Below are 15395 nucleotides of genomic sequence, written 5' to 3'. Positions count from 1 at the left end.
TGGTGCGAAAGAAAAAAACAAGAAGGATTCAACATGATTTGACTATTTGAGAGGTGCAAATTTTAATTCACCGAAAATTTGCAGGAAAAAGGTTGATATTCGGTTGGAGTTCGATTCAGAATTAATTTGTAATTTTGTATTGTATGCGGCAACTTATACGTTTTAAATTTGCACAAATTTAAATTAGCCTAAAGAATCTGCACTGTCTGTTTTAAATTAGCACAAATTTTAAAACTGGAACGTGAATTTTTAAATTCATAGGTGCGTCGTTTGTATTTAACCAAGGATAAAGCGATATATATGTCATCTTTTCGTCTCTAGACCAAATCCAAGTTTCTTAGTTCAAATGACAAATTAGATAGGATAAAGATTGGGGAATCTTATAATTAATGTATCTCCTGATCAATTCTTCTTCAAAATTAATTATTCCTACTATCAAATTTTAATACTTCTCCTAATTAATTAATGCTTCTCTTGATCAATTCTTCTTCGTTACTGAGTTTTTCTCTTCATCACTGAGAGCTGCGATGCGGCCCACTTGGATATAAAGCTTTGTCACAAATGGCTAATCCACCCCTATATCCGTCGCTAACAAGTTTTGGACAAATGAAGTCCGCTTGAAGAGACATTTATCTCGTTTTTTTCCACTCAAAGATGTTGAAGAATACATGACCATTGATGATCCGACTATTAGAGACATCCTTGACGAGAACTTCAGCGATATCGACCCTCCACCTGAATAGGTGCCCCACATGTCTTGTCAAGGGAGATATCGCGGAGATGTTCATTTATCATCTATGTAGCATAGCCTTTCACCCTCAAATATATCAACAAGAATACAGATCTGATATATGACTATTGGTTTCAAATATGGGAGTGTGTTGCATGCTGCTGCAGGCCTTTGAAGAGGACGGTTGAAAGTTCCATTACTCCTAAGCTATTTTATGGAGCAAAGCTAGAGTGTGATGTGCTCACTAAAAAAGTTTGGTGAGCACAACTCCTAAAGTATATCGGATTGGCTTCAAACGAATAATTCAAACCGTTGAAATCCATGTACTTCATGATGATACATGTACATGAATTTTTTTGAATGTTTTGAATTCATTTGCTACAAGGTCAAGTGGTCAAAGAAATGAACTTTTTATAAGTTATTTTATATATTCATTTTTCATTATTTTTTTGACTGATGACCTTGTAACAAATGAATTCAAAACTTTTAAAATTTTGCATGTACATACATCACTCATGAAGTACATGGATTTCAATGATTTGGATTATTCGTTTGAAGCCAATTCGATATTATTTTGAAGTTGTGCTCACCAAAAGTTCGTTTGAAGCCAATTCGATATTCTTTTGGAGTTGTGCTCACCAAAACAACTTTTGGTGAGCATAATACACTCTAGCTTTGCTCTATTTTAGGTTTGGATTGGATTGTAGTATTCTATGTTGTAGCTGAATTTTAGTATTTTATGTTTGTTTTGTTATTGAATATACGAATAAAAATTTCGAAATTTATCATCATTTAGGGTAATTTAGTGTATTTTAGTATAATTAGCATATTTTAGCATAATTTAGTATAATTAGCATAATTTAGTGTATTTTAGTACAATTAGCATAATTTATCATTTATTTTAGTATAATTAGAGTAAGTTAACATAATTCAGCATATTGTTGTGCAGTTAGGATGGCTAGATGACGGTCTAGGACTGGACCTCGGCTGGTACCAAATGAAGGCTACGGTGCTATGGGTTGCATAGAGGGCTACGGTGCTATGGCTCAATATTCGAGTTTTTAAAATTTCAATGGTCGATCCGAACCGTTCATCTTGTTCTCCATATTAATATGTGTTTGGAGACCAAATTTTACATTTTTTGGAAATTTTTTACTATTTTTTTAGATAGGTAGAAAATCAAATATCTGAATAGTGCAAAAAATTTTAGATTAACTGATTTTCTACCCATCTAAAAATATAGTAAATTTTTTTCAAAAATGTAAAATTTGTAAAATTTTGTAGATCAACTGATTTTTTTCATAGCCAATCTGAGCTGACCGGACATTTGGAAAGTTGCTGAACCGCGGTCACCTGTTGTAAATTTCGCTGAAAGTTTGCATTAAAAAAAGTTGATATTTGATAATTATTTCAATTCAGAATTTGTATCAATAACTCAAGTATGCAGAACTAATTTTAACTTGTGTGTTTTAAAGTGGTACAAGTGTTAAAATTTTCTTTTAAATTAGTCTGAATTAGTTCAAATTTTGATCGAACAATTTACATTTCAAATTCAAATTCTATGTTAAAGTAAAGAATACAGACTTGTTCAACTCATCAATGCACTTTGCTCTCGTGTGTTATTTTTGTTCATCTTTTCCTTCCTGTATTAAACTATAATCCAAGTTTTCAATGACATATAATTTTAGATGAGAAGCCTTGGTAGTTGGTAGCCTCTACCAAGTTTAAAAAAAAAAAAAAAAAAATTAGATGAGAAGGTTCAAAAACCTTTAATTTTTGTGTTTTCATAATAACTCCACTTAATTATTTAATAATAAAATTGAGTTAAAAAATTTATGTCAAAATAAAATTGCTAGATGTGATCTATATTATTTTTTTCTACATGTACAAAAAAAAATACTTTTTGATTTTAGTATTACAGATTATAAGTTTAAAAAAAATATTCCACATCAATGTATTTTTCAAGTTATTTAATTCTAAAAATGAAGACATAATAGAGACACACAAAAAAAATGAAAACATTTCAATCCTCTAGATAGATAAGATAAATATTGCGACATCTTCTAATATATCTCTTGATCAATTCTTCTTCTAAAATTAATTAGTCTTTTCATCAAAATTTTCAAATTTATATTTCTTTTCAATTCTATTATAGCATAGGATTAAATTCTAATTCTTATTCCTTTCCGTGGCAGTACACCAAAAAAATAAAATAAAAGTAAAAAACCATCAAAACGATTTTAATTATCACGATCCGTCCAAACATTTCTCTTTCTTTATTTAAAAAATAAAATAAATAAACTGCTCAAAACTTATTTATTTCCCTGAAATCGACGGAATGCATTATGAAGAGTTTCTAAATGGTGCATAATAAATCCTACAAAGAAATATCTACGATTATACAAGAAAATATATATAGTTCCAATCTTCTCTACGGCGCATCATAGATAAGATTAAGTATCATAAAACCCAAACAGTAAAATCACAGACAAGTCATCAAAGATTTGCAAATTTTATTTCTCCAAACTAAACATTTTGCAAAAAAATTTCTTCTTAATTTTGAACAAGTTGGGCTCAAACCAAACACAATTCATAATTTCCATCATGTTTTCTTCAACCATCGGTTGGAAAGCATGGTTTTGTATAGAGAAGAACACTGGCTTCTTCCTACCTTTCCCGTAAAATTTCGGGAATAACATTCCATTGACATACATTTTATTCCTAGACAGCCTCAACATAGAACTCCTAGGGCTGAGAAATGCCGTCATGTCCCCCAAATCATCAAGCTCGACCCAGATCATCTTTGATTGGTCCAGTCTATACACGACGTATGATGCCATTGTGCTTTCTTTGAGCACATAAATCAGCTGATCCCCAGCTAAATCTGGCAAATAACAATCTTCTTCTTTGATTTCAGAGCCTCTTCTAGAATGAATTGGCACTGGTATACTGAGAAACCTTAACTTTTTTGTAATTGGATTGAAGACCAAGAGATCTCCCTCTCTTCCTAGGATGTAAAATTCACCTTTAATGAATACAGGGCTGGCAGATGTAGGCCGAAAAAGATTGCCAGACAAATCTACATACCCTCTATTTGATGACAGCTGTCGACGATGCCATGCGCACAATTCACAGCTCCGAAAATATGTGCAAACTCCAAGCACGATGCAATCCGAATCAGTCGGGACAGAGGAAAATGAAAATATTACCTTGTTTATCATATAAGACCACGTCAGCACAGATAATGGAAGTTTGATGCCTTGTTTTGTTAATGAATTTAAGATAAATAAAGACCACTTTCTATTAGATGCAATAATCCAACCATCTTTTGAGAAGTGGATAGTAAGCTTCCCATCAGACCCAAGCCACTTCATCTGTACATTGTGTTGTACTCCATAGAAAGTGTCAAAGAAATTTAGACAGCCGTCTAAAGAGCACATCAGCCACAGAAAAACCTGTGAATCTTGTATGTATTTGGAGAAAGAGTCCCATGATTCGCAAACAGACACCAGGTGTAAAATTTTACACTGTGAATCATGCTTCCAAGTCTCACCCAATGCGAACATCTCTTAGGTGTAAAATTATACACTCGTCTATCCAAAATTTGAAACTTTCTACTTAATAGCAGAGAAGTATCCAGTGTATAAAGATCAACATCAGTGACTTGTCTTGATGAAAAATTTACGAAAACGGTGAAGATACACTCGCAGGAAATAACTAAATGGTGATTCCATCGAAATTTTTTATGATTTCCCCCAACAATAGCACCTGTAGGTAACGACTCTAAATCAATGACCACAAGCCCTATTTGAGTATCCGCATAAACTTTCCCTTGGCTTACACCAACTATTCCTCTGTAACATGAATTTAAGACAGGTCAGATTTTGACCCAGTTTTGGTCGTTGCGTCTAGAATAAAGGATAAAATCTTGACCCTTGAGGACAGTTATGATAAGACACTTGGAAGATGTTGGAGGTGATGAAATTGCAAAAGAACCGAGGGATTCGAACGGCTCAGCTCGCATTGTGGGAAGCTCGATTTCATTAAATGAGGAGGTCCAAGAGAGAAATTCCTTTACTCTTTCTATGGAGCAATAGGATCCACTCTCCAAAGCAACCAAGGCATACCTTCCCTTGCATCTCTGGAACCGAACGTTCCTCAGTGCGGCCATTAGAAGGATTTATGAAGCTTATTGTGCCCTCTTTTGTACCATGCAACTGGAGGAGCCACGGCTGCTGGCTGAAACTAGGTAGGATGGAGGATCTTCTAGAAGGTGGGATTTCCTCACGTTGAGGCTTCATCATCTGAGACACCCAATTTAATAAGAATTGTTTCAGCCTTTTGAGGAAATTTTTGTTTTCTTAGGAAAAGAGTTGTTTCAGCTTCAAAAATTTAATTAGATTTCCAATTTTGCTATTTGAAGAGCCTTTTACCCATGTATATTATCCTGGATATTAATTAATGGAAGAAAAAGAAACTGATCTATTGCATGTAACGCAATATTTTTGAAATATACTTTTTCCATGGTGTATTTTCGAAAAGCAAAAAAATCAAGTAAAATTATTGCTGGTACGAGGAATAGAAGGGGGATAGGTTAATTTTCAACCTTAAGTTCTCTGTTGTAAACCTAACCTGTTATGCAAAAAATGGCTGGAACCTGAGCTGCGTGCATGCTGGCATGGGGTAGGCGCCTGTAATCTTAACTTAGTAGCCACTACTAAAATTCTAAAAATAAATTAATTAATTAATTAATCAAGGCTCAATTGCCAATTAGACCACACAATTTTGGGGGCTGATATACAGTAATATATTTCTTAAATTATGAGATCAAACTGGCAATTGAGGCTTGATTAAGTTTTCTCTAATATTTATCTACTCTCATGCTCTTTTTAAAGAATTGAGTTTTGAAGAATTGGACAAACTGTACATCTCATTTCAGTGAACTGGCAAGAGCACCAAGGTGCTTGTTATGTTTAATTTTTGGTGTTTATTGAGGCATTAGTATTTTTTGAAAGAAGATTGGGGCATTAATATGGCACCAGCAACTAAAAATTTAAAAGTAGTGGTCAAGTTAAAATTTACCTTTGTTGTTGAATTAATATATGATCAATTTATAAAGCATTTGCATCTATTCCAATCTTCTAATTAATTTTCTATTTTCTTTTTTTTTGATGGTTGGCGGCGAAAGTGGCACCAACAGCTTGATTGATATTAATAAAAAATAGAGTGATAATTACAAAATATTTTAAAAAAGAGCAGAGATACAAAGAAATCTCCTCTAAAAATTGCATAACTGACTGGCTCCTATTGCCTTAATTTTCTATTTTCATAACCCTGACACCACTCTTTTGCATGCTTCCTAAAATACACTGGAACAAAGAAGAATATAGTCTCAATTCAATTCCACTATTCTTGAAATCCAACCCTACCAAAAAGGGATCCTTGGTCAATTTTAGAAAGCAACAATATCAGATGAAAAATGAAGTGTGTGAATATACATACATACCGCTACTTCTCTTCTGTCTTGAAAGTCCAGTGCCTTTGTACAGTCTGTACAAGCTAGATGACCTCGATATGTTCTTGTTTCGGAAATCGTAGCCTCTTCTCCAAGTTCTCGGCGATTATGGAATCAAAAGTTCACATAAATTAATAATAGAACCGAAATATTCAAATTCTTTGAAGCAAAAAAATTATTCAAATTCTGAGTCAACGCCCCTTTGACTCCTTCCCCTACGCGTGAGAGAGATATTATATTATATAAATATTATATATATAAAATACCCCTTGACTCCTTCACAATTAAGTTCATGTCGGTTTATGGATTTAACTAGGTAGTTTATTATATATTATATTAAATTATTAAATTGAGCCAAATTAATTCAAGTTGTGATCGAACAATTCACATGTTAAATTTAAATTTGATGTTATAGTAATGGATACGGATTTGTTCAATACATCAATGAGTCAATTTTGTTTCTACCATGGTAAAACTTTGAGAAAGTTTCTACTACACTATACTAGCTACTATCTTTATTCTCTGAAATTAAACATTTCTTTATTTTTTATTTTTTTATTTTTAAAAAGAAGCTGCTCAAAACTTATTTATTTTCACTGAAATCTATGGAATGCATAATGAAGAGTTTCTAATTAATTTCCAAATGGTGCACTTTTCTCTGCAGCACATCATAGATAAGACTAAGTATCATAAAACCCAAACAATAAAATCGCAGACAAGTCATTAAAGAATTACAAAATTTATTTCTCCAAACTAAACATTTTGCAAATAAAATTCTTCTTAATTTTGAACAAGTTGGGCTCAAACCAAACATAATTCATAATATCCATCATGTCTTCTTAAGCCATCGGTTGAAAAGCATGGTTTTGCAATTTGCATAGTCTAGAACACTGGTTTTTGAAAAGCATGGTTTTGCATAGTCTAGTCCTATCTTCCCTGTAAAATCTTGGGAATAATATTCCATTGGCATACATTTTATTCCTAGATGGCCTCAACGAAACAAACAAAAATCAAAGAACATCAGTAAAATCAGTGACAATTCATTAATATTAACATTTTAAAAGGATTCATTAGTATTATTACAGATATGATATTTCTTTCTTCAAAGTAACAGTAAAAAATTTCCTAATATTTTTCTTCTTAATAATGAACAAGTTGGGCTCAAACCAAACACAATTCATTATTTCCCTCGTGTCATCAGACATGGGTTGGAAAGCGCGGTTTTGCATGGAGTAGAACATTGGCTTCTTCCTTTCTTCTCTGTAAAATCTCGGGAATAACATCCCATTGGCATACATTCTATGTGTAGATGGCCTCGACAGAGAATTCCTACAGCTGAGAAATGCCGTCATTTCCCCCAAATTATCAAGTTCGACCCAGACTCCCTTTATTTGGTCCAATTTATACACAGCGTGTGATGCCATCATGCTTTCTTTGAGCACACAAATTAGCTTCCCTGCTAACTCTAGCAAATAGAAATCTTCTTGTTTGATAGGGTCCCAGTGAGAGTGAACTGGCACTGATATGTTGAGAAACCTGTACTTCTTTGTAATTGGATTGAAGACCAATAGATCTCCCTCTCTTCCTAGGATGTAAAATTCACCATTAAGGAATACGGGGCTAGCAGATGTAGGCCGAAAAAGATTGTCAGAAAGATCTATTTTTACTGACTTCCATTTCGTCAGTCCACGATGCCATGTGTACAATACACAGCTCCAAGAATTTGTGAAAACTCTAAGCACGATGCAATCTGAATTCGTTGGGACAGAGGAAAACGAAAATGGCATGTACTCATCCTCATAAATATGCACTGATGGAAGTTTGATCCCTTGTTTTGTTAATGGATTTAAGATAAATAGAGACGGCAATCCAATATATGGCTTTCTATCAGATGCAATAATCCAACCATCTTTTGAGAAGTGGAAAGTAAGCTTCCCATCAGACCCAAGCCACTTCATCTGTAAACTGTGTTCTACTCCATAGAAAGTGTCAAAGAACTTTAGAGAACCGCAATCTAAGGAGCACATCAGCCATGGGAAAACCTTTGAATCTTGTATGTATTTGGAGAAAGAGTTTAATGATTTGCAAACAGACGCCAGGCGTATACGATCTGGCAAAGGGAGAAGTGAGAAGAGTTCTTGTACCATTTCTTCGGGTAGATCAGCCCAAGATATCGGTATGTCATTTGTTCTGTCTTCACCCTAATAAATTCAAAATAACATGACGTCAAATAAGAACCTAGATTTCAACATTAATTACACACAACCAAAAGATTGTCCAGATGGTAATAGATTAATATAAGATAAAGAATGCTCGTACCTCACTAGAGAGAACCGTAGATGTTTTTGTGGGCCTGCACTGGATGCTTCTTGACCTTTGAGAAATATTCAACTGATCATTTTGAAACAATTTTCTGAAGAAATAAGATTAAAATTTTATGTATAAAACTAAAAAAGAAACGCACCAACAAGGTACCACCCAGTATAATCTGTTCCATGCATTAGTCTCCTCAGGAAGTAGCACCTTAAAAGTGGTAGTCTGATCGTCCAAACAAATTGTATATAGCCTCAGGCTGTCCTCGTCTGGTTGCAAAACATAGATACAATTGCATTGTACTCCCGGATAATTTGCAGATAATGAGATATTGTAATCCCCACTGAGCAAGAAGCTGCGACGAATCATGCTTCCAACTCTCACCCAATGTGAACATCTCTTAGCTGTAGAATTATACACTTGTCTACTAAATAGCAGAGAAGTATCCAGTGTATAAATTTCAACATCATTGACCCGTCCTGACGAAAATTTAACCAAAACGGTGAAGACGCTCTCGTTGGAAACAACTAAATGGCAATTTTCGTTGTGAAATAAACGAGGGACGTCTATGAATCGACATACAATATCACCTGTAGGTAACGACTCTAAATCAATGACCGCAAGTTGCCCCATAAGAGTCAGCGCATAAACTTTCCCCTGGCTTATACCAACTATTCCGTTGTAATGTGTATTCAAGACAGGTTGGATTTTGATCCAGTTTTGGTCGTTGGGTCTAGAATAAAGGATAAAATCTTGATACTTAAGGACAGTTATGATAAGACACTTGGGAGATGTTGGAGGTGATGAAATTGCAAAAGAACCGAGGGATTCTAACGGCTCTGGCATTGCGGGAAGCTCGATTTCATTAAATGAGGTGAGGTCCAAGAGAGACATTCCTTTACTCTTTCTATGGAGCAATAGGATCCACTCTCCAAAGCATCCAAGGCATACCTTCCTTTGCATCTCTGGTACCGAACGTTCCTCGATGCTGCCATTAGAAGGATTTATGAAACTTATTGTGCGCTCTTTCGTTCCATGCAACTGGAGGAACCACGGCTGCTGGCTGAAACTGGGTAGAACAGGGGATTTTTTAAAAGGTGGGATTTCCCCACGTTGAGGCTTCATCACCTGAGAAATGCAAATTCAAACAAACTTTAATCAGAATTATTTCAGGTTCAAAATATTAATTAGATTTCCAATATTGTTTCTCCTATCTAGTTTGTGCCTCGATTAATAAAGGCTCAATTGCCGGTTATACCACACAATTTTGGTATCTGTACACTGTAAAATATTTCATAAATTGTGAGGAGTAACAGGCAATTGAGCTTTGACTAATCTTTCTCCTCTGTTTATCTACTCTTATGCTCTTTTAAAGTTGATTTTTTTTTTCTTGGAATTTGGCATTTAATTGCAGATTCTGAAGAATTGATTGAAAATTGGACAAATTGTCCATCTCATCTCAGGAGAAAATAAATTAGTTGCTAATTTAAAATTTAACTCTATTCATTGAATCAACATGTGATCAACTTATAAAGCATGTTCACTAATTTTCTATTTTCATAATTAATCCTGACACAATTTTCTTGCATGCTGCCTAAAACACTGGAACAAATTTTCTCAAAAAAAATAAACACACTGGAACAAAGAAGAATATGGCCTCAGATCAATTCCAATATTCTTCAAATTCAAACCCTAATAAACAAACAGGGATCCGTAGTGAATTTTGGAAAGAAACAATTATATGATGAAAAATGAGTGTGAATATACATACCGCTTCTTTTCTTCGTCAATTCCAATTAATGCCTTTTACTGTTTTACAAGAAGACCTCGATATGTATGTTCTTGTTTCAGAAACCCTAACTTGTTCTCCAAGTTTCTCGGCGATTATAGCATCACAGATTCCATATTACTAATCATACAAATGGAAATAATAAAAAAAGAGAAAAGGTATTGTCCCCCGGCCTTCAGTCCCCCGATAATCCCCGCCCACTATTTTTACGCGGTTTCAACTGACGTTAACGGCAACGGTTTTTCTCACGCGTTTCATCTCCCACACTACCTTAAATAAAAACTTCCTTTACCGCAGCACGATTTTGATTTTACAAATTTTGAATCTCTCTCCCATATTCCCGTTTTCTCTTTTGATCTCTCCCCGTACAAATTTCCTATCGATATACCCCGCCTCCGCTGATCTCAATCGAGCATGGGCACCTTCGATCGGAGCTAGTCGGGCGCTTGGAGGACGATCAGCAGTGCGAGCAAACCTCTCTCAGTTGAGATTCTCCTCTCGCTATCTCTACCTATCTATCTCTTGCCATGGAGGATTATCAGCAGTGCGAGCGAACCCAGAGGAGAAAGGGTCTGAAGCGAAAGCTAGACGAAGAAGATTCTCCTTCTTCCTCCTTTGGTGGAGCTGCTGGCGGATCTGGCAGTAGCGATGGAGGTGGAGGAAGAACAGGGAGAGGAGGAGGAGGAGGAGGAAGAGGAAGAAGGGGAAGAAAAAGAGGAAGACGAGGAAATGGCAGGACAGGAAAGGGAGATCCATTGTGGCCGATCCCATCAGGCGATCTTGCGTGAGCTCAGAGCTCAGGTCGAGGTGCTTGAGCGGAGTTTCTCCTGTCATGGCGCTGATCGGGCCGCCACTAAGACTGCTAGTCATATACTCGCTGAACTAGCGAAAAATGGTATGACAGTGATTTTTAGCACAATTACACTGAGTTGCAATTTGCAAATTTAGAAAATTTATGAGGTAATTATTTTATATGCTGCTGCTACCACTCGGCCTGTAAGTTTCAGAATTCTTCGCTTCTTGTAGTTCCAATAATTTTATACTCATAAATTCTATTAATGTATTTGTTCTGATGTCATAGTTGAGGGTAATTTAAGGCTAATTATGTGTTTTAAGGTTTAACAGAACCTTCGTTGACAACATATTCACAATTTAAGGTTAAGTAGGGGTGGATATTACACAGCTAGTTGAGGGATAGCATTGTGATTCTATGACAGGATAGTAGGAAGAGGAGCAAGATCTCTCTCGCAGAGCTGAAACTGGGATCACCACTGGACTAGCCGAGAAGGGGCATCATGCCATCACCTTCGACATGCGAGGCAGCTGAGCTTCAGAGATGCATGGTCCCACTCTTCAAGCAGATTGCTCGGTGTCTCAATAGCTTTCATTTTCAGGTTTGTACTTTTGTTAATTTAACTTTTTTTAATACAGTAATTGATGAATGGATTCATACACTGTTAATGGTTGATGTTAGTATGGTATAGTCATGCTTTTTGATTGGTATAGTAGGTGCAGGTATATGTTGATAAGATTTCCTATAGAAATTGAGGAATTGGATGAAAAGCCGACAAATACAAAATATTTACAGAATTTTTTACTTAGGCTTATAGAATTCATACATTAGATTTACAGAATTCTTGACATGTTATTTTAGATGAGATTATCATAAATGCTATCATCACTTGAAAACATGTCAAGAAACATAATCCAAGTACCGACTCATCAGCATTTGTTTCTTATCTCTCATTTTCTCGTCAGTCCAAGAACTTGTGATAATCCAATAGATTTTTGTTTTTGAATGCTATTATTTTTCAATGCGTATTGTCAGGTATTATTTTTCAATGCTTCAGATTGGAAATACCTTTTGCAAACTTCCTGGTGGAAGGTTGAAACCCGGAGAGAATGGTAAAATTACCCATAAGCCCTTCTTTTTAATTCGCTTGTAAATATTTTTTTTAACTAATTAAAAATCATTCTACTGGACAGAAATTGAGGGCTTGAAAAGAAAGCTTTGTAGCAAACTTGCTGTTAACTCTCCTTCTGTTCCTCAAAACTGGCAGGTAATTTCATTTATCAAAATAGTTTAAACTTTTTAAAATTTAGAAAAATTTGAAGGAGTCATGTGTATTTTGTTACAGATTGGAGAGTGTGTTGCTATCTGGTGGAGGCCAAACTTTGACACCATCATTATCACCTCGCCGGCTATGCTTATTTAACACCGCAACTGGAGCTAATCTAAGAGAGCTTAGCTTTCTTACATCCATCGTGGCTGTTCGTTTTAATAAAAAAAAGATATATTTCTAAAAGATTACCACTAGGTACCAGCCTGGTACCAGTACTTACCTGGTGTTGCAGATATTTTTTTCTTCTTAATCTTTGAACCTTTTATTTTCTTTTTCTTAACTGTTATGGGTCAAAAATGGTTGTGCCGACCCAAAACACCAAACCCAATTACTATCAGACATCAATTAAGTGTACCTTGACCTCTGGACATACCTACAAACAAGATTGAGTGCTTGTACCTGTAGTTGACACAAGTATGGTATAATGAGTACCCAACTGGAACAAGAGCTACCCTAAATGACCAGCAAATGAAACCAGAACAGAAATGATAGTTGGACTGGCCACCTGAGAATACAAAATTAGACTCAAATTTTACATTTATGGTCTTGGTATTCTCAAATTTTACAAATAAATTAGACTCAAATTTTACATTTATAGCATTTTCTAGCTCTTTATTAGCTATTTTGGAAATTCACATCTTAAGAATACAAATTACTATTTTTCAGCACTTTACCAGTCTGCCCCTGTATTCCAAACACTGTTAGAACTGAGGTGCAATGCCTTCGTCGCTGGCAAGAGGTTCACAATTCCGAGCTTATTAAAGGCCCTTAGAATCGTGAGGTTTGTTTCTTATTTAAAGAGCTCCCTCAGGTCAATTACTCAAAGAATATGGTTTTACTCATTTCATATTATAGATGATTGACCATGATGAACACGTTTAAACAAAAAGACAAATCAAATAATTAGATTAAAATTTTAGGGTTGGAATCGAAAGTGTGACTTGGATACTCTATTTTCTTGTAGCAACAAAATTTTTTCGGTAAGAAAAATTTGTTTGGTGTTCAATATAGTCTATTATGCTTGATGAGAGAAAGCTAAGTAACTAATTACTTTATTGGCAGGTGATTAGAGAATCAGGTGCTAACCAGGCAGGGAAGAAGCGACACTTTGAGTAATATTTGTTCTTTCTTTTGTTTTTTTCTTTATGTAAAATTTTTTGTTCAAGGACCTGACATGATCATCCTTCGTTGTATCCTTAATTTCTGCCTTATTTGGCAATGCAGAGTTGTCAAATGTACTGGGCCTGATCATTATGCTATACTTTTATAAGTAGTGTTATGTTAGATTTTTTTCATGTTTGCTTTGATTTGTATATAGTAAGTTAGTAAATGTTATTTATGAAGGTGAATTATATCTACATGATTCTTTAATTGTTAATTAGTTTACATGATTTAGTATTAAAGTTTACCAAATTTGCTCCATTAGTTTACAGGAGCAATGCAATGGTAATTATTTATCATTTTTTTGTTTCTGGAGCAGAGTTTTGTATTCATTTGATTTATCCATTTAAAAGGTTTGAATGTCACTTGTTTCTGGATGGAATTGTACATGGGATCATCATATTATTATATAATTTTCTTAGATAGATTGTACTTGAATTCATGTATTAGATGCTTGTACTTGAATTTATCCATTACATGCTTGTACTTGAATTCATGTATTAGATTTGCAGTGTTCAAATAAACAGTTTACATTGTTATATAATAAGGTTTATAAAATTTAAAATAATTGGAAGTAGCATCTAGATCTAGAATAAAAAAAAAATGAATTTTTTCTAGTGGTTTACAGTATTCAATGAAACTATCTACAGAGTCATATGATAAGATTTATAGAATTAAAAAAAAATTATAATTGAATTTTTTTTACTAGTTTACAATATTCAATGAAACTGTCTACAGAGTTATGTGATAAGGTTTATAGAATTTAAAATAATTGAAAGTAGCGTCTAGATGCAAATTTAAACAAAAAAAATTTGAAATTTTTTTACTGGTTTACAGTATTCAACGAAATTGTCTACAGAGTTATGTGATTATATTTACAGAATTCAGAACAATTGAAAGTATCATTTAGATGTAAATATAAAAAAAAAAAAATTGAAAAAAAATTTGAATTTGAATTTTTTTTATCAGTTTATAGGATTCAATGAAACTCTCTACAGAGTTATGTGATAATGTTTACAGGATAATATGTGTATGTTTACAGGATACTATGTGTATGTTCACAGGATAATATGTGTATGTTCACAGGATACTATGTATATGTTCACAGGATAATATATGTATGTTCACAGGATAATATGTATATGTTCACAGGATAATATGTGTATCTAGAAGGAGATTTGAAAAAAAAATTTGGAAAAAAAAAATTTGAAAAAAAAATCGAATTCTTTTGTACATTTTTAAAAAATAAAATAAAATATTGAAAAAATTAAAAAATTGAATTTTTTTTTACCGGTTTATAGGATTAAACGAAACTATTTACAGAATTATGTAGTAAGATTTACAGAATTCAAAATAATTAAAAGTAGTATCTAGAAGGAGACAAAAAAATTTTGAAGAAAAAATTCAAAAAAGAATTTTGAAAAAAGTTTTGAAATTCCAAATAAAAAATTTGAAAATAAATTTTGGAAAATAAAAATTACGAATATAAAGTTTTGAAAAAAAATTTGAAAAAAAAATTTGAAAAAAAAACTCAAATATTTTTTACATATTTTTGTTTACAAAGTTTTAATGTAGTCATGGTTAGTTTTAGTTTTGAAAAGCTGTTAGATCTTCTAGATGTGGTCCTGGTTAAAGGTCTAAAAGTAGTCCCAATCAAAGTAGTTAAAGTGGTTAAAGTGGTGGTTAAAGTGGTAGTTAAAGTGGAAGTTATTGGGGACCACACATAATTGAAAGTTTTATGTTGACAGAATTTGTTGAATTAGT

General features: G+C 33.8%; 2 protein-coding genes across 2 annotated transcripts; both read right to left on the bottom strand.

The window, feature by feature from the left end:
* Window positions 1-714: 714 nt before the first annotated feature.
* On the bottom strand, window positions 715-5034 carry LOC144573082 (F-box/kelch-repeat protein At1g57790-like). Its single transcript, XM_078322771.1, has 3 exons — window positions 4858-5034; window positions 3349-4104; window positions 715-795 (listed from the first exon to the last, which is right to left on the bottom strand). Exons 1-3 carry the CDS (start codon window positions 5032-5034, stop codon window positions 715-717), a joined length of 1014 nt encoding a protein of 337 aa, XP_078178897.1.
* Window positions 5035-7324: 2290 nt separating this feature from the next.
* Window positions 7325-9191, bottom strand: LOC144573081 (F-box/kelch-repeat protein At1g57790-like). The gene is made up of 3 exons (XM_078322770.1): window positions 8710-9191; window positions 8565-8619; window positions 7325-8446 (listed from the first exon to the last, which is right to left on the bottom strand). The coding sequence occupies exons 1-3, from the start codon at window positions 9189-9191 to the stop codon at window positions 7325-7327; spliced, it is 1659 nt and encodes a 552-aa protein (XP_078178896.1).
* Window positions 9192-15395: the final 6204 nt, after the last annotated feature.

This window comes from Carex rostrata, chromosome 21, assembly GCF_964058835.1.
Source record: "Carex rostrata chromosome 21, lpCarRost1.2, whole genome shotgun sequence".
NCBI lineage: Eukaryota > Viridiplantae > Streptophyta > Magnoliopsida > Poales > Cyperaceae > Carex > Carex rostrata.
The sequence above is the reverse complement of the archived record's forward strand: the minus strand, read 5'-3'. Positions and strand labels throughout refer to the sequence as shown.

Bases quoted from the DNA above. Each gene is read 5' to 3' on its own strand.
- LOC144573082 (XM_078322771.1), bottom strand. From the start codon at position 5,034: ATGATGAAGCCTCAACGTGAGGAAATCCCACCTTCTAGAAGATCCTCC. The intron at 4,105-4,857 runs GTATGCCTTGGT...CACAATGTACAG, and splicing joins TTCCAGAGATGCAAGGGAAG to ATGAAGTGGCTTGGGTCTGA. The intron at 796-3,348 runs GTTGAAGAAAAC...TATGCTACATAG, and splicing joins ACCATGCTTTCCAACCGATG to ATGATAAATGAACATCTCCG.
- LOC144573081 (XM_078322770.1), bottom strand. From the start codon at position 9,191: ATGGGGCAACTTGCGGTCATTGATTTAGAGTCGTTACCTACAGGTGAT. The intron at 8,620-8,709 runs GTGCGTTTCTTT...TATTTCTCAAAG, and splicing joins TACTGGGTGGTACCTTGTTG to GTCAAGAAGCATCCAGTGCA. The intron at 8,447-8,564 runs GTACGAGCATTC...TGAATTTATTAG, and splicing joins CTACGGTTCTCTCTAGTGAG to GGTGAAGACAGAACAAATGA.